We start from the raw sequence: 25366 nt of genomic DNA, 5'->3' as shown, positions 1-25366 counted from the left end.
GGAACCACAGGGAGCAATGGAAGGAAGCGAGGGTATAGGGTGGGGGGCCAGGGTGCAGCAGGGCAATGCGCAGGGCAGGGGGACAGAGATGGGGAGGAAGGATGGGTCCATCCCAAGCTTGGCTCTTAGCAGGGTGCAGGGACCCAGCCCCTTCCCTGAAGAAGCAGCAGACTCACCAGTCAGCAGCGGGGCATGAGAGCCTGAGGGGTCCAGGAGGAGAATGGGCTGCAGGCGAGAGGGCAAGGTGCCCCCAGCCTCGGGCTCCAAGCCATGGGGCAGGAAGAGGGGAGTGTGGGGGCTCCCCAGGATTGGCCCCCGAGGGCCCAGAGTCGGATGGGTCCTGCGGTCACCGTCAGCCTGGGGGAGAGGCGGGAGAAGTCACGGGGAAGAAGATTCCAGCAGAGAACAATGAAGGTGATGGGGTGAGGCAGCAAGAAAAGGGAGTGAAAGAAGCTGGGGGGGCTTGGAGTGGGGGTGGGCACCCCAGCCACTCACCCTGGCAGGGGCGGGAAGCCCCAGAGTGATTGCGGGCAGCAAGGACACTGTCGGCAAGGCGAACGGGGCCACAGAAGTCTCCTGCAGCCGCAGCCGCTGGCCCAAGAGCGCCTGCCATAGGGAGCAGGGCGAGGGTCACCGGTCCCAGACCTCTACCCCGGCGCACCTTCCCCAGAACACCCAGGAGGCTCTGGCAGGGGCTGCCCAGACCCTGCAGCCCCAGCCCAGGTAGGGCCGCCTGCTGGAAGAAGGCTGAGCCTCAGAACTGCCCCAGGAGAGCCCAGTCTCGGCAAGGCCTTACCTCCGAGCCCAGGATGGGATTGGGGCCGTGCTCGCTGTCATTGGGGGAGCTGCACCCTGATGCGGGCGTGCTGCTACTACTTGGGGAGGAGTCTGAGGGTTGGGGAGAGAGGGAAGTGCAGTCAGAGGCCAGGGTGGGCAGGAGGGTACAGCCAGGCCGCCTGGTGCAGGAGACCCAGGAGCACCCCCTTCCTTAACGAGCACCTTTGCTTCCTGCTTTCTTTTTTTTTTTTTTTTTGAGACAGAGTCTTGCTCTGTTGCCCAGGCTGGAGTGCAATGGCACAATCCTGGCTCACTGCAACCTCCACCTCCTGGGTTCAAGCGATTCTCCTGGCTCAGCCTCCCAAGTAGCTGGGACTACAGGCATGCACCACCGTGCCTGGCTAATTTTTGTATTTTTAGTAGAGACAGGGTTTCACCATATTGTCCAGGCTGGTCTCAAACTCCTAACCTCAGGTGATTGACCTGCCTCAGCCTCCCAAAGTGCTGAGATTATAGGCGTGAGCCACCGCGCCCGGCCTCCTGCTTTCTTCCCATCAGAGCAGGAAGAAGACAGGCCACCTTTGGCCTACAGCACCTTTGCATAATTTTTTGAAGGGTGCCCCCTTTTCTGGGAGATGTCACCTTAGCTAACAGAGCAGGGACTGGGTTTCAGCCCCAACTCCCCCACTTCGGCAAGTGTGTGGGACACCCCCATGCAACCACGCATGGCAGTCCTAAGGAGGGGACCCCTGTCTAGGTGGGGCCTGACCCAAAGGGACAAGACCAGCCAGGTTTGAGGATGGCAACCGCACTGGCTCAGCCGGCCCTCACCTCCGAGGGTCTCTGCGGGCCGCCGCCGGAGGCTGGGGGGCGCACTCTCCTTTCGGAGCAGTGGATTCTTCCTCCGCTCCAGGGACTTCTTGGGCTTATAGCGCAGCTTCAGGTTGGGCTCAGAGACTGCAGGGAGCACCAGCGTCACTCAGGCCCCCACCACCCTTCTTTTTTCCACCCTTTAATCCCTCAGTCCCAGTCATCTCTATCGGTCAAGGAAAGAGAAGGCAGAACTAGAAAGAAGATCCTAGCCTACCGATGATCTCCTGGCCCTGCCCAGCCCGCCCACCCCTGCACACTCCTCCCCCATGTCCGAGGCCCTTCCCCCTTCCTTTGCCTGAAAGGTCCGCCTGTTTGTTCAGCTCACCTGTCTTGCGCAGAGGGAAGTGCTCTGGGGGGTCACTGGGCAGGCTGGGAACAGGAGGCAAAAAGCTGCTGAGCATGGAGCGGGTGGCTCCTTCCGTCTCCAGGGGCTCCAGGGTTCTACAGAACGAGTGCCAAGGCTGCTTCAGAGGTGTGGGGACACTGCACGGGCACTGCCCTGAGCACGGGCCCTGGGACCTGAGGGGGAGGCTGCAGCGGGCAGGGCTGGGCAACGTGGGGCTGGTAGGAATGGGGACCATCTCCAGGTGGCAGCAGTGGGCCGCCTGTCCGCTCCAGCAGCTACAGTGCAGAGCTCTGACCTAGGCATAGAAGCCAGGTGCTTGGTGCGTGGGTGAAGAGCCCACTGGGGGCTCTGTCACCTGCACTAGGAACCTGCTCTGGGAACCAGGACATTTTTGCGCTCAGGGAAAATATAAAGAGAGAAGGGGCTCATGTGCAAGAAAAAAGCCAGTAGGGTGTGTGTGTGTGTGTGTGTGTGTGTGTGTGTGTGTGTGTGTGTGTGTGTGAAGGGCTCAGGTGGGGTGGGGAGAATTTAAAGAGAGAAGAGGGCAGGTATCAGTTGAGAGAGGGGCTTGGGGGCATTATGTTTAGAGGAAGGGTAAGGACTGGTTGTGGCAACTGGGGAGGAAGGAGGCAAGTGTGTGTGCTCATGGCTAACACGGGGGCAGGGGTGGAGGGTGCATGTGGGGACAGGAGGGCAGGTGAGGAGGGTGTTACCTGTAGGGAATGCCGGGGCTGTTGGGATGGACTGTTCTTTCTAGGGCCGCCTGCTGTTTTTTCAGAATCACCTCCGCTAGCTTCTGCTTGACCACGCTGCTGGCTACAGCACCTGTAGGGGCAGAGTCAGGAGGGGGCTGGAGGTGGGTGGACAGGCGGCCTCGTGGCACTCCCTGGCCACTGCTCTGTCCCCATCCTCAGTAGGAGGCGTCCCAGGGACTCCCTAGGCAAGAGCCAAGCCCGAGGCCCTACCCCTCCCTAGAGCCTCCAGACACCACCCCCCACCCCCACATCCCCCACACATTCACAGGCAGAGCCCAGGCAAGCAGAGGGAAAGCCTCGGCTCAGGCCCAGCTGGCTGCGGCCCTCCCACCTCACCCCTCACAAGCCACACAGGCAGCCGCAGGCACCCGGCTGGTGGGGCTGGGCTGGGCTGGTGGGGCTGGGCCGGGCTGGGCTGGGGTGGCCACCTCCTTACTTCGCTTGCTCTTGTCCTTGTGGAGAAGCTGCCGCAGCTCTTGTTCCTGGGGTCCCACCTGCAACTCGGGCATCGGCGTGTCCATGGAGAGCTGTGGGCAGGGCCGGCAGCCCAGAAAGGGACAAGGAGTTGAGGACTGAGACTGGTGTCTAGGGATGCTGAAGGCGGGGAGGCTGGGGACCAAGCTCAAGGTGGCCCCACATGCAGGGAGCTCCATCTTTACCCTCATGGGATCCACCGAGCGCTGCTGCTGCAGGCCTGCTAGGAAGAGGTGGTGGTGCAGGCGCTGGGGACGCTGCAGGGCCAGCAATGTGGGCTCTGGTGGGGGCTCCACTGGGGGCCGCTGGCCCACCCGCAGGTCCATGGGCTGCGGCTGAGGGCCTGGTGTGTCTGCACAGGGCCTGGGGCAGCCTAGGGACAGAGAGAGGGAGCAGGGTAAACTGGAAAGTTTGTCCTCGGGGGCATGATACAGCCTGATCCCCCCTCAGCCTCCCTCAGGCTCACTTGACGATGGCAAAACACTCTCATGGGGGTTTTTCCTCACTTAATCCTGTCGTGGTCCTGCAAGGTAGGTATTATCAATTCCATTTTACTCGTGAGAAAAAAGTCACATGAACTGTGCACAGTTACACTGTATCACTGGTGGTGTTTGAACGGAGTCTTCCGACTCCACCACAGTGCTCTTCCACTAAACATGCTCCTCCCTGGGCCGGGGGCTGAGGGCTACAGTGATCTCCGATGGGCTGCAGATCCTATGGTAGGACATTCTTGGCCCTGCCTTCTCCCTCCCTTCATCCCTCCCTGGAATCAGAGGATTTGCCCAGCTGCCCTCTAATGAGTTGGGCTCAAAGGAAGCAATCAGGCAGGCAAACAGGCCCACTTTGTTCTGCCTCCAGCCCCAAGCCTCACAGGCCCTCTGGGTCGCCACCCTCCCATGCTCTATCCCCAGTCATGAGATAAAGTGATGCCTCAAGCCTACAGCCAGCCCTGACCGGCCACGTTGGGCCTGCAGAACCCTGTGCCCAGGGCAGGTTCCTCAGCTCATAGGGCCCATGTGTCCTTGGGCCTGCTCCTGGGTGCCTCCATGGCAGCTCTGGGCCTGGCATGGTCAGGATGACAGGCACGGCTGCCTCTTCTCAAGTGTCCTCTGCACCCACACTAGGAGCACCCTGCCAAGGCTGTGGGTGCAGGGGCTATTTATAACTGGCCACCAGACTAGGGTCCATGCCAGCATAGCCAGCTGGACCAGGCTAGGCTGAGCAGCCAGAGAGGCTGAGACACTGGGAGACGGAGCTGTTGCAGCGGGCTTATCCTGGAGAAGGGGAAGTGGGTGGGGTAGGAGCAGGCCGGCCCCATGGGAGGGCACACAAGTGGAGAAGCCTTCCTGGAGAGGCCTCCTTCAGCAATTCCAACGCTGGGCATCTCCCAGTGGGGCGGCCACAGACTGTCCTCAGGGATTGGGGCTGAGGAGGGCTGGAAAGGCCTGTGGCAAAGTACCAGTCCAGGAGTCAGAAATCATAGCCTCCAGGCCCAAGCCGGCCACTCCTAACCACAATCTTTATATCTACAGCACTTGTGCATGAGCAGCTACAAAACCCTCTCACCTCATCAAGCCACTGGCCCCGGGGGGTAGTCATTACTATCTTGTTATTCTAAATAAGGAAACCGAGGCTCGGAGGTGAAGGGCCCTGTCCAAAGTCACCCTGCTAGAGGCAGAGCTAGCATGGGTTCTGGTCCTACCAAGGCAGGTACTCCAGTTTCCCACCAACTTTCAGGAATTCACCTCCCCTCAAGGGGCTTTCTCACTAAGCAAAGAGGGGTTTGCAGTAGGCTCTCATTAAAGGGCATTCACTCTAACATTCCCTGACTGTGACATGGACACAAGACAGGAGCCCAGCAAGGAGGTGCCCGCCATGTCCCCCGAATATCAAGAGGCCTGGAGGGACAGTGATGGCTGTGCACCCAGATGCCACCCGCAGTAGAAAACGTACGGCTTTGATGCCCCACCCCTTGTTCACATTGCCTCCCAAGAAATCCGGATTCTCATTCGGGTTGAGTCTGGGTTTCGAATACCAAAACACTCCTGCCCCAGGAAAGGTTTCAGTCCTTCCATGTTCTGTGTCCTGGCTTCCCGGGGTGACTCCCCTGATTATGCAAGAGGCGCTTGGGGGAACCAAGGCCAGCGACCTGGACCCAAGACCAGTGGCTTCAGCCACATACGGACTGTGAGCAGACCCCCAGCAGGGGCCCTTCCCCTCACACTCTGCATGACCACTGCCTCCACAGCGGAAGGGAATACAGGATGGGCTCTGCCTGGAGCCCTGGAAATACTTTTCGAGGTGGTTTAGCATTTGTGAGGCTCCACAATCTGGTCCTAACTTGGCTTCTCTCAACTTGCTCTGCATTTGAACATGAACCCTCCACCTTGGCCATCAGCTTCCACCTGTCACAAATCCACATCTCTTCTGTTCTCTGACCTTTTGCTCACAATGTCCCCCTGCCTGTGCTGTCCTCATCCCTACATTCTACTTTTCCAAATCCTACTCTTTGCTCAAAGCTCAGCTGGAGTCCTCCCTCATCCCTGGACCCAGCCAGCGCCTAGCATCCCTCCCTCTTTTGGACTCCAATCACATGGCTGTTCCACACCAGGATTAGTGCTCTGTGGGCAGGTACCATGTCTGAGTTAAGCTCCATAGGGCAGGGAGTTGGTTTCATGCATTGTTTATTATTCCTAGCACCTGGAATAGTACCTACCACATGACAGGCACTCCACAAACATAGAATCAATGAATAAATCAATGTCTCTCCTAAAATGTCCAGGAAAGTACCCTGGCACAGAGACAGAACTCATTAATGATTCTTGAACAAATGGATAAACTCATGAATCAGGGTCCTCTCATTGGGCACTGGTCACATTATTGCATTCTATTTTTTTTCTCTTTGTATTTGTGTGTGCTTCCTCCCTAACCTGCCTGTTAGCTTTTCAACAGCCAGGACTGAAGCAAGGAGGATACCTGGGCTCCATTTCTCCCTGCTATATGGAATTATTAGGCATCAGGCTGTATATCTTGCACTCAGTAGGCCCTTGGTTGATATTGGCTACACTGAAGGAAGGGCAGACCGCGTCCAGTCCAGACCTGGCCCCATGGGCATGTCCTAAACCAAAGCAGCAGCAGGAAGTCCAGTCCTTCCCCAGGGCAGCCTAGCAGCAGAGGAGGCTCGGGCCAGCAGAGGGAGGAGGCGCAGATGGTGAGAGAACACTTCCCCTCCAGCAGAGCAGTCCTGCAAGGGCTGCCATGCCCACCTTGCAGAGCCGGTGTGAGGACCGAGTCCACACACAAGAACGCACCTTGCCTGGTGCCTGACATGGGGTAGGGGTCTCAGTATAAATATTAGCTTCTTACTTTCCTTCCTGTTTCACTGCTCCCAGCAAGGACAAGACGGGCATCCTGTGTTTCCTTTTCCTGTTGTGTTTCCTAGCACTGTGCCCAGCCAGCACCCAGAGCTGCCTCTCTTACCCCGGCTCCTCGCCCCTCCCTGGAGCCGCCACCTCCTGGCTCTCTGGCAGGTCAGCCAGCGACCCTGCTTCTCTAACCCCTCAGCTTCTCGCCTTCTTACAGCCTTTCCACCCCTCATCTTCCACTCCCTACCATGGACTCCCCCGGGTTTGACTCTTACCTGCGCCAGTGGGGCTGCAGTAGTGGGCACCCGGGCTCACCTGGGTCCCATCTGTAGAGAGAGAGATGGAGTGAAAGAGCTGCAGGGAGGGGTGAGGAGAGGGAGCAGGAAGGAAAGAAGGTCAAGCCAGGCCTGCTCCCTGCCACTCCAAGCTTGAGCACGCCAAAGCCTGGGACCTCCACCAGAAGCTAATCAAAACAAGAAGACCCCACCCCATTCGACTCCTCCAGTCCCCCTGCTGGTGAAAAGGGCTCCCAGCTCCCTCTTCCTCAAGTCACTCATTCTAAATGACTTGAGCTCAGACTACAGCAAGAACCTAAGGAGGCCTCAGCTCACCCAGCAGTGCCCTCAGCCCTCCCTCCTGTGGTCAGATACAATCTTCCCTGGGCAGCCAAACCAGGCTCCCATCGCCCGAGGGAAAGAAGAAGGCCAAGAGGTGAGGTGGGGCCAGAGGTGGGAGAGCCTGGCTGGGGGGATGGCTGGGGGGACAGGAGGAGAAAGGGAGGAGCAGGCCTGGAGAGAGGGACCCTGGCCTGCTCAGAGCCTCCCAGGTGGGAGTGAAAGGAGCAGGAGGGGACACAGAAGTTTCCAGAGTGGGGGAGGGACTGGGTCATGGCCCGGAGGTCAAGTCAGATCTGGTGGGAACTGTGAAGTGATAAGGTCAGGAGTGCACAGCCCAAGGACCCCATAGTGCAGACCCTTTTCCTCCCACTGCCCCATCCTATGTCCTGCTGCCTCTGTTTCCTCAGAGAAGGGACCTACTCAGCCTCTTTCCCAGATAATCTGAGATAGAAATCTTTTCTTTTGGAAATGGCTACCTCTCTCAGGCTCCTAAGCCCAGCAAGAAAACCTATACTAGGGCCCAAGCTGGTCAGCAGCAGAAAGACCCCAGGGGACATGGAGGCCAGCTGGGGATGGAGAAGACAGAGATGAGTCCTGAGGCCACCTGTCCAGGACAGACACCTTTCCCTCTTGCTGTCCAGTTCAGGGTCAAGGGGACAGGAGGCCAGGAGACCCAGAGGCTGCCTGGACGGGGTACTGGGTGGACACAGAAGCGCTCTGCTGGCCAGACTTGGGGCAGAAGGGATATTTTTTGAGAAACTGCCGGGGTGCTCCTTTGGGTCTGTGTCTCAGAGGCAGCCACAGTTCCTCTTCAGAGCCGAGAAATGAGAACTTCCTGCAGGCAGGCGCTGCTGGGGGAGGGGGCAGCCTGGGCACAGGGAGACTCCCACCGACTGCCCCTCAAACCAGCCCATGCTTCGGGTAACAAAGTTCGGTCAGAAAATGCTGCTCTACCTATTTAAATTCTGCCCATCCTCTGAGGTCCAGCCCAAGTCCATCTCCTTGGGAAGCTCTCCCTGACCTCTCCCCTCTTCCTTTTCCACAGCACTCGCTCTGTGTCTACCACCTTGACACTTCATTTATCATGATCTCTGTGGTGCCCTGTGGAAGCCATGCCCATCTGCACCAACACCTCTCAGGGCACGTGGCAGGCTCTGTTAGTAGCTGACAAATCAAATACAATGACTCTCTCCTGACAACCTGCCTGAGACACAGCATGCATATTTCTCAAGGTGGTGGGCCTCAGAGGCAAACTCCCCTCCCCACGACATGGTAACCCCCAATCCCAGGCCTTCTTAGTACCTCTTCTTTCTTCTGCAGGACCTGGTCCTCCCAGAGGTTTCTGGACTGGGCTCCAGGGTGCACTCCCAGAGACTGTGTCAGGCTGAGTCCCCTGCCTCCTGGGAATTCTGTCCCACCTCCCCAGTCCCTACCCAGGGGCTGGTCAGCAGCATTCATGCTTGGGAGCAGAGCCAGGTTCTCTGTGCCTTGCTCCCCTGGTAACCACAGATTCCGGACACCATGCACTCTCTGGATAGGAGAAAAATTAATGACCCTGAATTCTGTGGTGTGGGCTACCAGGCCCCAAAGGGATGTTTTGTGGTGATAATCCATAATATAAAGTCTGTCCAGAAAAGCTGTGTGCATGTGTGCATGCGTGTTGGCAACGGGGCTGCTTCCAATAGCAATTCCTGGAAAAAGTTCTGCTTTTCCCCCGCTCCCTGGCCCCGTGCTGAGGGCCATCAAGTTCAGAAGAGCGCAGAGCGACAGAGATTAAGACCCAGGAACAGCTCTCTTTGTGTCCTAGAGAGAGGAAAGGTATCTACTGGCACCCCGTCAGTAGCTGAACTGAAGCCAGAGCATGAACATCCTGCCTCCCAGTTCTGGCTTGAGTGTGGGACCTCTTTTCCTATCACTGCCTCTCTCCAAGGGCTGTTACTACTAATTTGGGGTCAGCCTGAAAAAAAAAAAAGAGAAGTAAATGGACCCAAGGTACCAGGAATACTGTCTAGCACAGGGCTCTCTGCCAGGTTGGAGAGCTCTTCTTTTTGGAATCCTGGCTACTCCCCTTTTCTATCTTCTTTGGAGGCAACTGCAGTCAGACTTAAGAACAGTTTACTTGGCACTGGGGCATGTGGGCCTACCAAGTCACCTTCTTAAACCAGAACACCTGATTTTACCCAGAAACCTATGGAGCCCCTGTTCCAATAGGTGCACCCCAGCCCTCAGCAACCTCCAGAGTAAACACAAACACAATTCTAAGCACCTGGAACAAACTGACCTCCCTACTGCTCCTACCTTATTGCCTCAGGCCCCAGTCTTGGTCCTCCCTCCCCAGCAGGTATGACTTTGCCTCCTAGATCTGCAAAAGGTGGATGAAAACCTGAGCCTTGCCGACCACCTGCTCTCCCAGGAGCTTCATGTCTTCAGTGGGACAGAAGGCTTCCCCAGGAGCACTGCCACCTAGAACGCCCCCCTCCCGATGCCTCCAGTGTCTTTTCTTAATTTTTTTTTTTTTTTTTTTTGAGGTACGGTCTTGTTCTGATGCCCAGGCTGGAGTGCAGTGATGTGAACATGGCTCACTGCAGCGTTGACCTCCTGGGCTCAGGCAATTCTCCTGCCTCAGCCTCCAGAGTAGCTGGGACTACAGTATGCACCACGATGCCTGGCTAAATTTTTTTGTTTTGTTTTGGTTTTTTTTTTTTTTGTAGAGACGAAGTCTTCCCCTGTTGCCCAGGCTGGGCTCCTGGGCTCAAGCGATCCTCCCCGCTCACCTTCAAAGTCTTTGTTGAGGCTGTTCCCACCTCCCTGGACTCTTGATTAGCGGAAAAGGAAGCAGCAGCAAGAAGACCTAGGCCCCAGCAGCAAGAGGAAAGCAGGCAGTGGCAGAAGGCCATAGTCCTGGGTTCAGAGCTGACTCCCTTCACACCCGAGGTTGCTGTCTCTGGTTCTCCTTCCCTGACATAGGCTGGAAAAAGCTTGAGTCTCCATGGGGCTGGCAGAGAAGATGAAGGCTGGTGGTGAAATGGCTTCAGGAAGATCCAAGAATAAATAAACAGGAGAAAGAACACTGTGGTTGCCAGGCCTCCCTGACACAGAGTGGGGGCTGAGCACAGAGGATCTGCTCCTCTTCCAGGCTTTAGAGATCGTTCAGACCAACAATCTCATTTGACAGAGGAGCAAAGAGAAAGAAGGGGCTAGGTCACAGCCACCCAGTCAGCCAGTGGTCCAGCCAGGCCAGGCCAGACCAGTACAGGGGAAACCCAAAGGTCAACCCCAAATGCAGGTACTACTTCCCTGGGAAGTCACTGATCTAGGGGTTGAAAAGATGGAAATATGAGTGAAACCTGGTTCTCACTTTCAAGGAGTTTGGAATACAGCCTGCAGCCTTAAACATATTTGAACAAGTACAATACTTGCAGATACTAAAAAAAATTCAGAGAGCCCAAAAGTTGTTAGGATAAGTTTCTCATTCATCCCAGACTCCCTAGAACTTCCCTGGAAGCCGCCCTTTCTAACAGCTTCTTGTGTCTCCCTTCCAGAAATTCTCTATACTGCTCATTGATTGGCACTGAATGCTTCTTGCTCAGATTTATCCAGAACCCAGCAGGGAGCTGAGAGTGGGCTGGAAGCCCCTGCCACATGAAGTCTGGCAGGCCACAAACTGTGAGGGAATTGAAGGTCTGAAGCACACAGGACATTGGCTTTGCGGTCAGATGGGCCTGGGTTTAAGCCCCGACTCCCTCGGTGACTGGCAAAGCAAGCCAGAAACACAATTTAACCTGCTTAAGCTGCCCCATCTGTAATCAGGAGATAAGAATACCTACTTCAGGCTGGGCGAGGTGGCTCACGCCTATAATCCCAGAACTTTGGGGAAGTTCTGCCCTGGCCAAGGCAGACAGATTACTTGAGGTCAGGAGTTCGAGACCAGCTTGGCCGACATGGTGAAATCCCATCTCTAACAAAAATACAAAAATTAGTCAGGCATGGTGGCGGGGAGCATGTAGTCCAGCTACTTGGGAGGCTGAGGCACAAGAATCGCTTGAACCCAGGAGGCGGAGGCTGCAGTGAGCTGAGATTGCACCACTGCACTCCAGCCTGGGCGACAGAGCAAGACTCCGTCTCAAAAACAAAAACAAAAACAAACAAACAAACAAAAAGAATACCTACTTCAGAGAGGTCACCAGAGATTAGCAATGCTGTCTGTGATGCAGCCAGCACACGGTGGGTGCTCCCTTGTGGTAGCGAGTATTAGTTTGCCTCCTGTACTTGTCTGCAGCCTCCTTCCTGGCATTAGCGTTTCAGTGTCTGCTCCCAACTCTCCTCCCTCCTCTACCACAGACCATTTTCTCCTGGATGCATGCCCCTGCCCCATCTCTCTCTCTCTCTCTTTTTTTTTTGAGACGGAGTCTCGCTCTGTCACCCAGGCTGGAGTGCAGTGGCACAATCTCGGCTAACTGCAAACTCTGCCTCCTGGATTCAAGTGATTCTCCTCCCTCAGCCTCCCAAGTAGCTGGGACTACAGGCATAAGCCACCAAGCCCAGCTAATTTTTGTATTTTTAGTAGAGACGGTGTTTTGCCATGTTGGCCAGGCTGGTCTCGAACCCCTGTCCTCAGGTGATTTGCCTGCCTTGGCTTCCCAAAGTGTTAGGATTACAGGCGTGAGCCACCGTGCCCAGCCCCCTGCCCTATCTCTTATCCCCAGCCTCTCCCAACTATGCTCTCTTCCCTTTCTCTTCCACCTGAACTTTTGTAAGCGAACACCTTACTATGTGCCAGGAGTTGTTCTAAGTACCCTACATTTGCTAACTTATCTAGTCCACATGACAAACCTATGAGGTATTTACTGTTTCATCCCCATTAGATAAATGAGTACGCTGAGGCCCAGCAGTATTAGATAACTTGTCTGAGGTCACAGACAAGTGGCAGAGGTTGAGCTGGGACTTGAGCCCAGGCAATTGGGCTTCAGAATCCACGCTCTCAACCAATACACTCCACCCCTCCTCCCCAGCATTCCCACTCGCCACAGGCCAGCCAGCGAAGGACACATGCAGGACCTAGATGGGCATGCAGAAAGATGGAAAAAAAAATCACACGGCCCCACAGAGACCCATGCCAGCAGCAATCCCCAGCCCTGCGCAGGAGAGAGGGCAGAAGCTATGTCATCTTTGGGTGCCCATGAAGACAATCTCAAAGAATCATTTGGAGCAACTGTTGACTTTGTAGAAACCAAGCAATGATTTGGGACTGTGTGCTGGAAACAGGGGGCTGGCAATGGGTTGGGGTCTTAGAGGACCCTCAGCTCCAACTCCCCTGCTCTCAGTGCCCTGCCATATCCCTTCTCTAGAAGCTCCCAAGTCCCTCTAGGACTCTCTCATTAGCGTCCCAAAGCAAGCTGCACCATTTCTCTGTATAGGCAGAGGAGCCAGCTGCCCATCAGGGCAGAGGCTCAGCTGCCAGGTGAGCCAGCCGGGATGTCTGCCTACCCAGACGAAGGCCTCCGTCAGTCCGAGGCAAGAGGACAGAGAAGCTCCTGCACACCAAACAGGAGGCTGGATGTAAGGGTGGCAACAGTGAGCATGCCTCTTTCTCCGCCACCTCAGGGCAGCTGGGGCCCTGAGGCAGCTATTTTTAGCTCTTGACACCTGGGTATTTTGCAGCCGCAGGATGTCCGGTTTGGAGTCTCTTTCTGGGAATCCCACACGCGGCTGTTGTAAACAGCCCCACGCAGCAGTGGCCTGAGCTGGGAGCCAGTGTCGCCCCCCCACCCCACCTCCACTTCTGCTGTTTGAGATGAATCAAACAGGAAGCAGATGTAACCATGGCAGCGGCGGCTTGAGCTCCCTGGGGGTGGGAAAGCATCCTCCCTGGTTCTTTGTCCCCCACCCCAGATCCCCAGCTCCACCCTGTGGCCTCTCCTCAAGGATGGAGACCTGGCAGAACCTGAGGCCGGGGAGCTGGGCCATTCTGAGTTGCGTATGGCTGTCGGTTTCTGGGTCTGGCACTCTCTGGAGACCCTTGCTGTCCTCTGACAGAGAAAAACAGGGGTCCTCCCAGCCCTGTCCAACTCCCGGGACCTCTCGGGCCACCACTCAGCCTTCCCTGCAAGTCCATTGTGAAGGGGAGGGCATAGCTACTTCCTGCGGTGGCAGGCCTGGAGGGCCTGCATCTACTTCCTATTACCCATGGCCTTCAGCTTATAGCCTGGCCTGCCCCTGCACTGCTCTGCCCACTTAGGGAATTCCTGAGCCAGTGGGCTCCCCTAGTCCACACTACCCTAAGATTTCTCGGTTCCAAAAAGCCCTCAAAGACATAAGTTCCACATTCATCCTCACTCCTCTGCTCCAGTATCTCCAGTCCCTGAGATAGGAAGTTCACCACGATGTCTAACTGCCATCTTTCCTATCATAAGCAAAACATCCTGAGCAGGCAAGATTTGAGGCCCTATCTGTAACATGGGGATAAGTCGGCCAGTTTCTGCCTTCATCTCTCCCCTTCTCCTTTACCCCTCTGGTGCCCCACTTACACCAGTTGCTCCCTCTTAGCAGCCAGTGTGAGCCAGTCTTTCTCAAGGGCCAGTGTTTGCCCCAACAGGAAGCACAGTCACCGCCCCAGGCTGCCTCTAGGGGTGGCTCCTTCTCCCCTCTGAGGTGTCACACTCATTCCCTTGCTCTCCTTGTCACCCCAGCTCCTGGGCCCTCCTCATGCAGACCCTGCCCCTCTGTGTACCCTACTCCTGCTTTGCCCACTGGTTCTGCCTCTCCCAGCTGCAGGCCGAGCGAGATGTGCCTTCCTCACTCTTCTCACCTGTGCCACCCACAAGGCCACGCAGCCCATTCCCAAGACTGCCAGGGAAATGTTTAAGTTACAATATCAACAATAGTTATATTATTTTAATTAATTAATAATATTAATAATGATCAACAATCATGTGTTAATGCTTACTGTGTGCTGGCTATTATCCTAGGCATTTTTGGCGGGGGGAGGGCAACCTCCTCCCACTAAGCGATTTTTATTTATTTATTTATTTTGAGATGGAGTCCCACTCTGTCACCCAGGCTGGAGTACAGTGGCACGATCTTGGCTCACTTCAACCTCTGCCTCCCGGGTTCAAGTGATTCTCCTGCCTCAGCCTCCTAAGTAGCTGGGATTACAGGCGTGTGCCAACATGCCTGGCTAATTTTTGTGTATTTAGTAGAGACGGGGTTTCACCCTGTTGATTAGTCTGGTCTCGAACTCCCAACCTCAAGTGATCTGCCCACCTCTGCCTCCCAAAGTACTGGGATTACAGGCCTGAGCCACCACACCAGGCCCCCACTAAGCATTTTAATTGTACTATTGCAAGTAGTCCTCACAACTCTGTAAGGCAGATACTGTTTTTTTGTTTGTTTGTTTTGTTTTGTTTTGTTTTGTTTTTGAGACAGAATTTCACTCTGTCACCCAGACTGGAGTGCAGTGGCACAATCTCAGCTGACTGCAACCTCTGCCTCCCGGATTCAAGTGATTCTCCTGCCTCAGCCTCCCAAGTAGCTGGGATTACAGGTGCAAGCCACCATGCCCAGCTAATTTTTGTATTTTGGTAGAGACGGTGTTTCACTATGTTGGCCAGGCTGGTCTCAAACTCCTGAACTCACTGAATCCACCCACCCTGGGCTCCCAAAGTGCTGGGATTACAGGCGTGAACCACTGCGCCCGGCCTATATACTGTTATTATTCTCATTTTGCAAATGAGGAAACTAAGGCTAAGAGAGGTTCAGAAACTTGCTGAGGTCACACAGATGGTATGTGGAGCTGCTGGGACTCCAGAACCTAAGCTTAGCATCGGTACACTGGCGTGGACTGCTTACTCAGCCTGCCTCCTAGTAGTGGCTGAGGTGAGACCACCAAGGGGACAAGGGGATGCAAGACACAGTGAGGCCCTAGGGTATGCTCCCAATGCCAGCCTGTTCCCACAAAGTGTGCTGTGTTCCACCCCTGCCATCCTCAATTCCTTTTCCATCTTCTATTTCCCTTCCTTTTTAAATGTACATTTTACCATTTTTAAGTGTACCATTTAAACACTTTACAGTGTTTCCTGTTAGCTGCCTCCAGCAGGGTATAACTAAACGGGCAAACCTCCCAGGGCTGCCACAGAGGATCAAACGCTGCGTGAGCTCTCTGGAAACTGTCAAGCCCTCTACAAAATGCGGGTTGCATAACCAGAGCAAGTCACCCTCAGAGTGGGTACTCGGGGGTAAATTCTCTTGGGAGGAAAAGGTCTCTCTCTCTCTCTCTATCTAACTCTGTCTCTCACTCACGGGCAGGCCTTGGGCAGGTGGAAGCGCTGGAAGCACCCACAAGTGCAAAAGGGAGCACCTACCTTCAGGGCCGCTTTCTGGGGACTAGGAACACAGCTGCACGGCTATCAGCATCCCTGGATCTGGGGCAGAGGAAGGCAGAAGCCACAATGGAGACCCTGGTCTGCACACAGTAAGAACCAGGCAAACCGAACTGAGGCATCTCGAACTGAGGCATCTCGGATGTGAATAGCCACAAGCTGTGAATCCTGACACTCACAGGGATGCCACATTAACATTAATGACAGTAAATACCCTAGAGGTCCCATCCCAGTGGTGCCCTAGAATCCCCCTCCTTTTGCCTATTACTTTGGAAGACAGCAGAAGTCTAGTGGGCAGATTCTGCACGTGACCTGATTCCCTTTTGCAGCCAGGCTGCCCTTGAGACTTGGTTGAAGGGGTTTTTCCAGATCACAAATCCAGCTAGGGTGCTTACACTGCCTTCAGGTCACTCAACAGACAGATGCATGGTCCTGGGTACTGATTTGGACAAACCAGCTGTAAGGACAATTTCTGGCCAACTGGGAATTCCGTAAGATGAAAATTTACCGTAATGGAAGGTGGAAATCACTGACTGAAAAAACAGTATATGCAGAGTAATCTCATTTTCATAAAAATTACAACACATAAAGACACATAAGGAAATGGAAAGATGTGCAGTGATCTCTGACTGATGCGTCTGTGATGTTTTTTATTTTTTAGTTTTTGCTGGTCTGTCCTGTCTGAGTATCCACAATGCACATGGACTGCCTCTGTAATAATTACGCAGCATATATACGTACATAGACACAGCCCATGGTAGCAAAGTCAAAGTGTGACCTCGGGCTCCCGTGAGCATTAGTCCACAGGGTTTTCACCGCCCCCGGGTCTTCTTGGACCATATATCCTCTGAGGTTCCGTGTTATCTACAACCTAGCGTCCTCTGCCTCTCCTGAGGCTCGCCAAGGGCCTAGCACAGAGCTGGGCACAAAGTCAGGACTTACTTAATGAATGCCTTCTGGCTGAATAATGATCATTTCCTGAAAGAAGTGCCTCATGCCTCTTCCAGAGCCGCTGTGCTGGGAATACTCACTGCTGACATCACTGACCTGCCCACCCCTCCTCTGTTCTTCATAAGAGCAACAAGGGAAGGGCTAAAATAAAGTTCACCCCAGCAGATGCTGGCAAGGTACTCCACATCAGGGCCATCAGGGGCAGCCCCATCCCAGACCCTCCCCAAGCTGGCACAGCAGCCCCTCTCCAGGGCCAGCTGGCTTCAAGGCCCTGGGGTCCCTCCTCGCCCTGCCTCACTGGGAGAGGCTGGGAGAGGAGTGAACAAGAGAAGCAGGGGTCCACCCTATGACTTCTGGCTACAGCTCTGGCTGTTCCAGGCCGCGATGGGTGGAGAAATCTGGAACAGGGATTTGGCCTGGTTTTTTCTGTGAACTGGGGCTAGGCCCAGTTTCTGTTCTTCGTGTCTGCAACATTCCCTATCCCTGACCTTCAAAAAATATGAACAATAACATTAATAATGATGATGAATATTCAGTGAGCCCTGACTTCATACCAGGCACACAGCTAACTTTATTTACATTATCTCCTTTAATCTTCATAGCAACTCCATAAAGTTGAAACTGTAATTATTTTCACATTACAGATGAAGAAGTGGAGGCACAGAGCAAAATGTGCCCATAATCACACTTGCAGGAGAAACCGAGACTCAGCCAAGGCCATCCCATTCCTCCCTCTGCGTCCTTACAGGAAGCTCTCCTGCCAGGCTTTGCCATATATACAGTAGGGTCTAAGGCGATAATTAACATCTGTAGAGTGCTTTAAGCACCAAGTGGGGCACAGAGAAAAGCCCCACTTGAAACTAGGAAATCGAGTCTCAGAGCCATCAGCATCCTTACTCAAGATCCCACACCTTTCGACTAAGATTCAAACCCAGGTCTCTGGCGTCAGAATGGCACATTTCTTCCCTATTATCACACGATGCCCCTGGCTCACTCTCAAGGCGGCCCCGGCTGCGTGGAAGGGAGAGTCACACCTCCTTCAGCGCTGGAATCTGGGGGGCGAGGCCTGCGCTCAGCCCCTCGCCCGGTGGGGGTGGGGTGCTGCGCCAGCACCTCCTCAGCGTCTCCGCCGTGACTCACTCCCGGGACCCAGGGGAAGCACAGCCCTGCGCTGCGGGCAAACATCGTCCGCCGCCCGCCCCGCCTCCAGCTCCCCGCCTCCACATTTGCTAACCGAAACAAGGCTGCTGCTATTTTTAACCCTCCAGCTCCCCCTTGCCTGGGGCTCCCCCCTTCACCTCCCCACCCCCCGCCCCAGCCGGGTGCCACCAGCCTGTCATTCTGAGAGCAGTTCTATAACCTGAACGCGCCTGGGAGGGCGCAGCGGACGTCCCGGACGTGCAGGTTTGTGGGGCAAGCAAAACAAGACGGTTACAGCCCAATCGCCGAATTCCCCCACCCCAGACTCTTTCCGAACCTGTCACTCCCAGACTGCCCTGCTCCTCCTGCCATTCTGGGGGTTGGGGTAGAGGGGAATGGGACTTCTGGGCTGGGGTCACCTCAGGAGCCAGAGCTAGGCTCCTTGGAACGGGTCCTGCAGGGAGGAAGCTGAACTGAAGGGGATTGGAGTTCCCCTACGGATCCCCAGGGTGAGAGGCTGACCCTATAGGCCCAAAGCTTCTGACCACCAGGGTTTACAATCCCTGCAGGCAACATGGAGGAAAAAGGAAGTGGTGCGGAGACAGGGTGGGGATGGTGAGCTTAGCCCAGGGCCCTCCTGACGAGGAGAAGTCCCCTCCCCATCCTGCTGTGGGGGCTGTGGAGCTTGGGCGGGGAAGGCCTGGGAGTCGGGAAGAGCACTGAGCAGCCTCCAGAGAGGCCCAGGGTGGAAGGCAGACTTGGCAGTGTGCAGGGGGAAAAGCGGACCTGGAGTCAGGGCTCCTTTGACACTCAATAATCTAAGGCAAGGGCCAGGCAACACCTTCCTGCAGCCTGAAGCTCTGGGTCCCCAGAAAAACCTTCCTGGGAGAAGAGGTTGGAGGTGAGAGGGGCTGAGGCCTGCTGGCCTAGAGCAGGAACCTGACACCCAAGTTGCTGATGTGAAAGTTAACCTCCTGAGAGGGGTGAAGCGTAGAGCTGCAGGTGGACCAGACAGGGGCATTTCCTCCCAGCTGATGTAGAGCCTGTGTCTTGAATCAGCCCCATCTGGCCCTCTGGTCTCAGAGTCTCCCCCAGTTTGGGCAGCAGATTCCAAGGGCCCAGGAGAGACTCTGGAGAGCCCAGCCAAAGGGCCATCTGGGCTCAGGTTTTTCCCATGTGCCTCTCCTGTCCCAGCCTCCATCCTCCCTTGAGCCCTGTCCTCTCTGGTCCCAACCCCAGCCTTCCTTTCTGGTTCTGTCCTCTCTTCCAGGGCCCAGGTCCCCTCTAGGCCTTGACCCCCTCTCTTTGGTGATTCCTGAGCCAAGTAAAGTAAAGTGGCCACAGAGGCAGCAGGCTAGACCAGAGGGGAGGTACTTGGCACAGTAGTTCCCCAACTGGGGAGATGGCGGAGAAGGGAAGGAGGTGGGAGGAAGGTGAAACAGGAGAGCTCCTGGGGAGATGCTGCCTCCTTCTCAACATTCAGTATGGCCACAGGGCCCTGGACTCAGCCCCATGGAAGAAAAAGGGTGCTCCCCAAGCAAGGGAGTGGCCTTGATCTTGGCCTTGTGCAGCTCCCCCTTCTGCTCTCCCCTCTGCCAACCTTTGGGGCTGCTTAAGGGGAGGAGACTGCTATCTTCCATGCCAAGTGAGAGGCTGGCAATTCAGCTCCAACCCTTAGCCATTGGTCAGCCCAGGGCCTCCACCTGCATCCAGGGAGTTCACAAGCACAGCTCCAGAGGCTCTGATGGCTCACTTCCAACCTGGGGAGGTGGGAGACGGCATCAATGTCACCTTCTTAGGCAGTCCTCCCCTGGCCACCCTATCAAAGGAAGTCCCACCTTGTTATTCTTTATTGCCATGCCCAGTTCATTTCCTTCTTAGGGCTTATCACAGTGTGTAACTAGTCACACATACTCATTCCTTTACTTGCCTACTTGTTCTGTTTGTCTTCTCCACGAGAGTGGAAGTTCCCTGAGGTCAGATGTTGTGCCTCTGTGTTCACTGCATATCTGTACCCAGTGCCTGGAACATTGCAAGGCTCAGCTAGGATCCAGTGAATGGATGAATTGCTGAGTGACTGGCTCAGCAACATGGTTCCCTGGTTGCCAACATTGACCTTTAGGGATGACACTCAACAGTTCCAGGATTTCTCCAAAAAGGAGGCAGCAGAATGTAGCAAGAAGAACAAAGTCAGAAAACAAGAAAGCCAGGACCCCAGAGGAAAGATCAGCCCCAATTAGCACCAGCCCAATCGGGTCCATGTCATCACAAAGTGTAGTTATGAGCACACATGCGCACACACACACAGGGGGTACATGGGTGAGCACAAAGTCCTGGACAGGTCTTAGAAGCCTTGAGTTTTCTCTTGGTTCTTCCTCTTAATGGCCCTGTCACCTTAGAGAAACTACGTACCTTCTGTGGGTCTATTTCCTCAAAAGAAAAAATGAAGAGGTTGACCCAGGGCAGTGGTCCTCAAACACAGCCTTGCCCCAGGATCACCTGAAGCACCTGTTAAAATCTGGATTCCCAGGCCCCACCCCTCAGATTCTGACTAGTCAATCTGGAATGGGCCTGATGATCTGAATGTTTTTAATTTTGAGACAGTCTCACTCTATTGCCCAGGCTGGAGTGAGGTGGCGCAATCTCGGCTCACTGCAACCTCCACCTCCTGGGCTCAAGCAATTCTTCTGCCTCAGCCTCCCAAATAGCTGGGACTACAGGCCTGCGCCACCATGCCTGGCTAAATTTGTATTTTTAGTAGAGATGGGGTTTTGCCCTGTTAGCCAGGCTCGTCTCGAACTCCTGCCTTCAAGTGATCTGCCTGTTTCAGCCTCCCAAAGCCACCGCGTCCAGTCAGGATTTTTTTTTTTTTTTTTTTTTTTTTTTTACAGAGTCTTGCTGTCACCCAGGCTGGAGTGCAATGGCGTGATCTTGGCTCACCGCAACCTCCGCCTCCCAGGTTTAAGCAATTCTCCTGCCTCAGCCTCCCGAGTAGCTGGGATTACAGGCGCGCACGCCACACCTGGCTAATTTTTTGTATTTTCAGTAGAGACAGGGTTTCGCCGCATTGGCCAGGCTGGTCTTGAATTCCTGACCTCAGGTGATCCACCTGCCTCGGCCTCCCAAAGTGCTGGGATTACAGGCGTAAGTCACCGCGCCCGGCCCAGGATCTTTATCTTTAACACATTCCCCAGGTGACTCTGAAGCAAATGGTCCAGGAACCCGCATTTGAGAATCCCAAATGAGATGGTGTTTTATAAGCCAGCATCTGGACTTCTATTAAAAAGCCACTCCTGCCCAGATATATACCCCCAAAAAACATGTCCATACATATGGACATGTTTACCCCACACAGGGCCATAACCTGCAAAGGTGTGCACCATACAGATGATGCACATCTGTCTTTTATGTGTGCATATTCCCAAAACACCCAACACAGAACCACCACATAGATCACAAATTGCCCGGAACCACCACATCAGCATACACAGGGTCTGGGGGGAGGGGTACACACACAGATACCCACCACGCACCCAGTGTGTGCTCACACACATCTCATGCAGACCCACACTAAACAGACGCTGTCCTGAATTTATTTTGCCTCTGGGAACTGGTCCAGGACCAAAGGAGCTATGCTCTGCTGATGAAAACATCCCTCCCACCTCTGCCACCCCCAACCCTGCCCCTTGCCCCAGGCAGCATGCTACCCACCTCTCCCTTGTAGGAGGAGGGAGACTGGAGGAGGGCAGTGGGGATGGGTTGGGAGGAAACAAGAGGCTAGGCCAGCGACTCAAGTTGCTCAGGGCCCTTCCGGGTGTCCAGCTCCCCTCTTTCCCTCTCCCTTCCCCCCAGAAGACGCCAAAGGGCCTTCCCCCAGCCCGCGAGTCCATGCTCACTCAGGCCACTCGCCTAGATTCCCAGGCCCCTGATCCTAGGGAGCCAAAAGGGTTAGGGAGGTGGCTAGATCTGGGGACTCCTCCTAATACTCAGGCCTCTAAGGAAAGGGCTGTCTGGGGGCACCTTCCTGTAGCCCTAAGGCCTGGGGCCTCCAGGGAAGGTTACCACAGAAACAGGGGGAAAATATTACAAGGAAACACAATACCCGGCAGGGTCACCTGCTGACCGGGCTTCCTGCTGTGTTGCCCACCCCCAGCTCACTGCTCTCACAGCCTCCTTCTCCAGCCTTGGCCTGGGCCTCCTCACCAAGGCTCTCCTTCCTGCCTCCCCAGAGCTGGGAGAAGCAGTCTTAAGCAGAAACTCTGCCCCTCCGTGGTTCCAAACAACAACATCGAGGATGGCCCAGAGCTGAGCCCCCCACTCCTAATCCTTACCAACCCCTCCTCACCATCACCACAGGAAATCAAAGCTTCCTGCCCCAGAGGAAGTGCCCCATCTAGTGAACAAATCCAACACACACAAACGCACAGTCCTGGGAGCCTCCGGGAGGACAGATGCCCTCCCGCTAGCCCCAGACTTTATTCAGGCCCTGCTTCCAGCAATACCCCACACCCCACTGGAGGCCTCAGTCCGAAGTCTAACTGAGGGCAGGCCAGGGAGAGCCAAGCTGTGGAGGGTGGGCCAGCAGAATGGGCACTGGCAGAGTGAGAAGGCCTGGTTCTGGCCCCCTCTGCCTGCCATTCCCTGGCTGTGTGACCCTGGGCCTTGCATTAGCTCACCTTCTCTCAGGCCGCTGCCAACTTCAAAATTACCAGCCCTTAATGAAAGGCCAGGAGAAAGAAGGCAAAGAGGAGATGGGGTTCCACAGGCTTCTGTCTTCCAAGTCCTTGGGCATGCTTGCCCACAGCTACCAGAGGGTCCCCACTCCCTACCCCATCACACATGAGTTTCTCTCTTGCTCAAGGGTTTTATATCAGAATTGAGAAAGTTCCAGCTTCCATGCCAAGAGGCCACCAAGGACTAAAGCTGAGGTCAATTATCCCTAAGCAAACTGGAGGGGGTGGATAATAGCACTGTACCTTCATTCTCCTCTCCATAGTCAACCTCTTCTGCTCTGCTCTGAGAAGTGTGCTTGGAATTTTCTTCCCATTTTACTGATGGGGAAACTGAACTTCAGTGTCAAAGTGGAGTGAACAGCTTAGACATGCAAACTTCCCTGCCCCAAAACCCACTGTAAGACCCGGTGGCCACAGAGACACCCGCCAAATAAGGGACACAGAGGCCTCTGGAGAACACTGCACCAGGACCATTCCAGGTGCAACATCAGGAGGCAGCTCTGAGCTTGCCTCTGAGCCTGGCCCTGCTGGGCAAGGAGGGACATCAGGGGACTAAAGGCAGAGGACCAGTCCCAATAGGTCCAAGACCTGGTTCCAGTCTAGGTTCACTGGGCTGGGTACCACTCACTGGGACTACTCTGTGCCTTAGTTTCCCTCAGAAATGACTGCAGAGAAGAAGAAAATGACTTAATAACCCATGGGTAGCGGCAGCCTAGCAGCCTATGGAGTCCTGGGAGGGGGAAAGGGCCGCCAAAGCGTCTCATTGGAGGGCAGGGACCTGAGTCACAGTCTCCTTCCAGCCCTATAGCTGAATAGGGGTCCTGAGGAAGGTCCCACAGGTCCAGATCCAAGTCCAGGGAACAGGCTGAGAAGTTGATCCTGAGCTCCCAGCAGGGCCGCTGAGGGCCGATGCCCCATTCTCACCCTAGAAAGCGGCAGGCAGAGCTGGGCCTCAGGCAGATGTTGCCTAGGGGAGTGGGCAGGGAGCGTTGGCAGCGAGACAGCCAGTGTCCAGATGCAGGGGGAGGCCTTTGGGTGTGCAAGACAGCCAGCGGGGAGAAGGAGTGAGGAGCAGCCGTGGCTGGGGAGGTCAGACCCAAACGGGCAGCCACAGCGGGAAGCAATGGGGGTGGGGCACTGGGTGGCCTGCGGGCCCCAGAGGGCTCTCTCCTGGCCCACAGGCCTAGAAACTCTGGTCGTGGGAACCCAGCCCATCCGCCAAATTTGCCGCCTGCTCCCACACTCCCCAACACCAACAGACCCCAGGCCTGGGGGGTGCACATCCTGTCCCCCACCCCTCACACAGCCTGCGGCGCCCCGCTTCCCGCGCCGCTGCCGGCATTGACCTCCACAGCTCACCAGGGCACAGGTGTCTCTTCACCCTGATGGGTGAGCAAGGATGGGGGGCAATGCTCAGAGAAACCTCCCAGCCAGAGACCCCTCCAAGGGACCTCTTTCCCCGCCGAAGGATCTGAGTAGGGCCCTGCCCGGCTCCACGGGATGGGGGCGCTGATGTCCAGCCCCACAAAGCCCAGCCCCAACTCAGTGGGTCCTGCCCTTTGCCCTCGCGCTTCCAAACCTTCCGCCCCGGAGCACCGCCCCCTCGCCGGGCCACCGCGGCCGTCCCTCCCTCCCCGGTCCCTCGGCTCGTCCTCCCCGGGAACAGGGGTGATGGGACGTGGGGCCCGCACACCGGCGGCCGGGGCCTCCAACTCCCTCCCTTGGGCCTGTAGCTGCCCCGGGGCGGGCGGATGTGGGCGCCCCGCGGGAGGCCCGAGCCCTCCGGCCCCCGGAACCAGCTCCGACCCAGAGCCTGCCAGAGCCCCGCGGAGCCGGGCGGGACAGGCGCGGTCGGGGGGCGCAAGCCGTGCTGGGCCCGCGGGGCTGGCCGGAGCCCGAGCCGGAGCCGGAGCCGGAGCCGGGGCCAGGGCCGGAGGCCGAGCCTGGGCGGGCGACGCTGGGTGCCGCGCGCAGGGCGGGGCGGGGGGCGGCCGCCCAGTACTCACCAGCGCCGGGGCTGTGCATCCAGGGGCCGGGGCCCTCAGAGCGGGGGGCTCATGGCGGGGCGGGGGGCTGGGGCGCCGGCCTCACATCCCCCCAGTCGCCGGAGGCTGCAGAGCGACTGTGAGACGGCGAGAGGAAGGGAGGGGGCCGGGAGGGGGAGGGCCCTGGCAGCCCGGCCGGCCGGGTAGGATGACAATGGAAGGAAATGCTTTATCTGAGTCTGAGAGCGGGCCAAGGGGGAGGGGAGGGAGGGGGCAGGCGCTCGCGGCCCTGGGACACACCACCCCGGCAGACACTGCACCGCGCGGCGCACAGGCGGGCCGCAGACACCGCGCGCGGCCAGATCGCGGCGGGGCGCGGCGCACTGCCGGGGAGGCAGCGCCGAACCCGGAACGCCGGCCGCGGCTCCGAGCCCCAGCCGCCGCGAGGCGCTCCGAGCCGTGCACAATTCCCGGAAACCCAGCTACCTGGGCGCACGCACCCTCGCATACACAACGTACACGAGCACGCATCCATGTTTACAAGGGGCAGAATCATTTACACAGCACACACTGGGGCTTCGGGGTGGACCCTCGTGCACACACTACATACCCATACAGCCCACAAGCACGCAGCCATACGCGGGCACAGTGGGACACGCGTGGTGTCCCATGTCCCATACAAGGAATCCCAGACGGACACCCCCCACCACACACACACACACACACACACGTAAGCACGACTTGCCTCAGGAAAGTTCCAGGATCTGATTTGAATCACTGCCCAGCCCTCCCCCACTGGCACCCCCACACACACACCATGCCTGCTGAGGGGAACGGAAGGGTCCAGCCTGTTCCTATTAAAAGAAAAAGGGTGTGGGGGTGGTGCAGATTTTGAAAGTTTTCTTTTTTTAAAGAAATTTCTCAAGGGACTTCCTTCCCTCCTCTCCTCTTCCTCTCTTCCTCCCATTCCTC

The 25366-nt window shown here is 56.1% G+C and overlaps 1 protein-coding gene across 5 annotated transcripts in view; it reads right to left on the bottom strand.

Moving 5' to 3' along the window:
* Positions 1 to 24843, bottom strand: part of HDAC7 (histone deacetylase 7) — a 37533-nt gene extending 12690 nt beyond the window's left edge. Inside the window, exons 1-10 of one of the 5 annotated variants that reach the window (XM_034935969.3) lie at positions 24416 to 24774; positions 6866 to 6916; positions 3411 to 3598; positions 3188 to 3278; positions 2710 to 2821; positions 1976 to 2091; positions 1609 to 1734; positions 797 to 888; positions 496 to 606; positions 177 to 357 (exon numbers count right to left, since the gene is read on the bottom strand). In XM_034935969.3, coding sequence (XP_034791860.1) covers positions 177 to 357; positions 496 to 606; positions 797 to 888; positions 1609 to 1734; positions 1976 to 2091; positions 2710 to 2821; positions 3188 to 3278; positions 3411 to 3598; positions 6866 to 6916; positions 24416 to 24434 — 1087 coding nt within the window. In that variant the 5' untranslated portion in view covers positions 24435 to 24774. Of the gene's footprint in view, positions 1 to 176; positions 358 to 495; positions 607 to 796; positions 889 to 1608; positions 1735 to 1975; positions 2092 to 2709; positions 2822 to 3187; positions 3279 to 3410; positions 3599 to 6865; positions 6917 to 9981; positions 11005 to 24415 lie in introns of those variants that run through there. The other 4 variants (XM_008951105.6, XM_034935971.3, XM_034935970.3 and 1 more) reach the window with 4 other exon arrangements.
* Positions 24844 to 25366: the final 523 nt, after the last annotated feature.

This window comes from Pan paniscus, chromosome 10, assembly GCF_029289425.2.
Source record: "Pan paniscus chromosome 10, NHGRI_mPanPan1-v2.0_pri, whole genome shotgun sequence".
NCBI lineage: Eukaryota > Metazoa > Chordata > Mammalia > Primates > Hominidae > Pan > Pan paniscus.
Note: the sequence above shows the minus strand (reverse complement) of the source record. Positions and strands in the feature narration are given on the sequence as shown.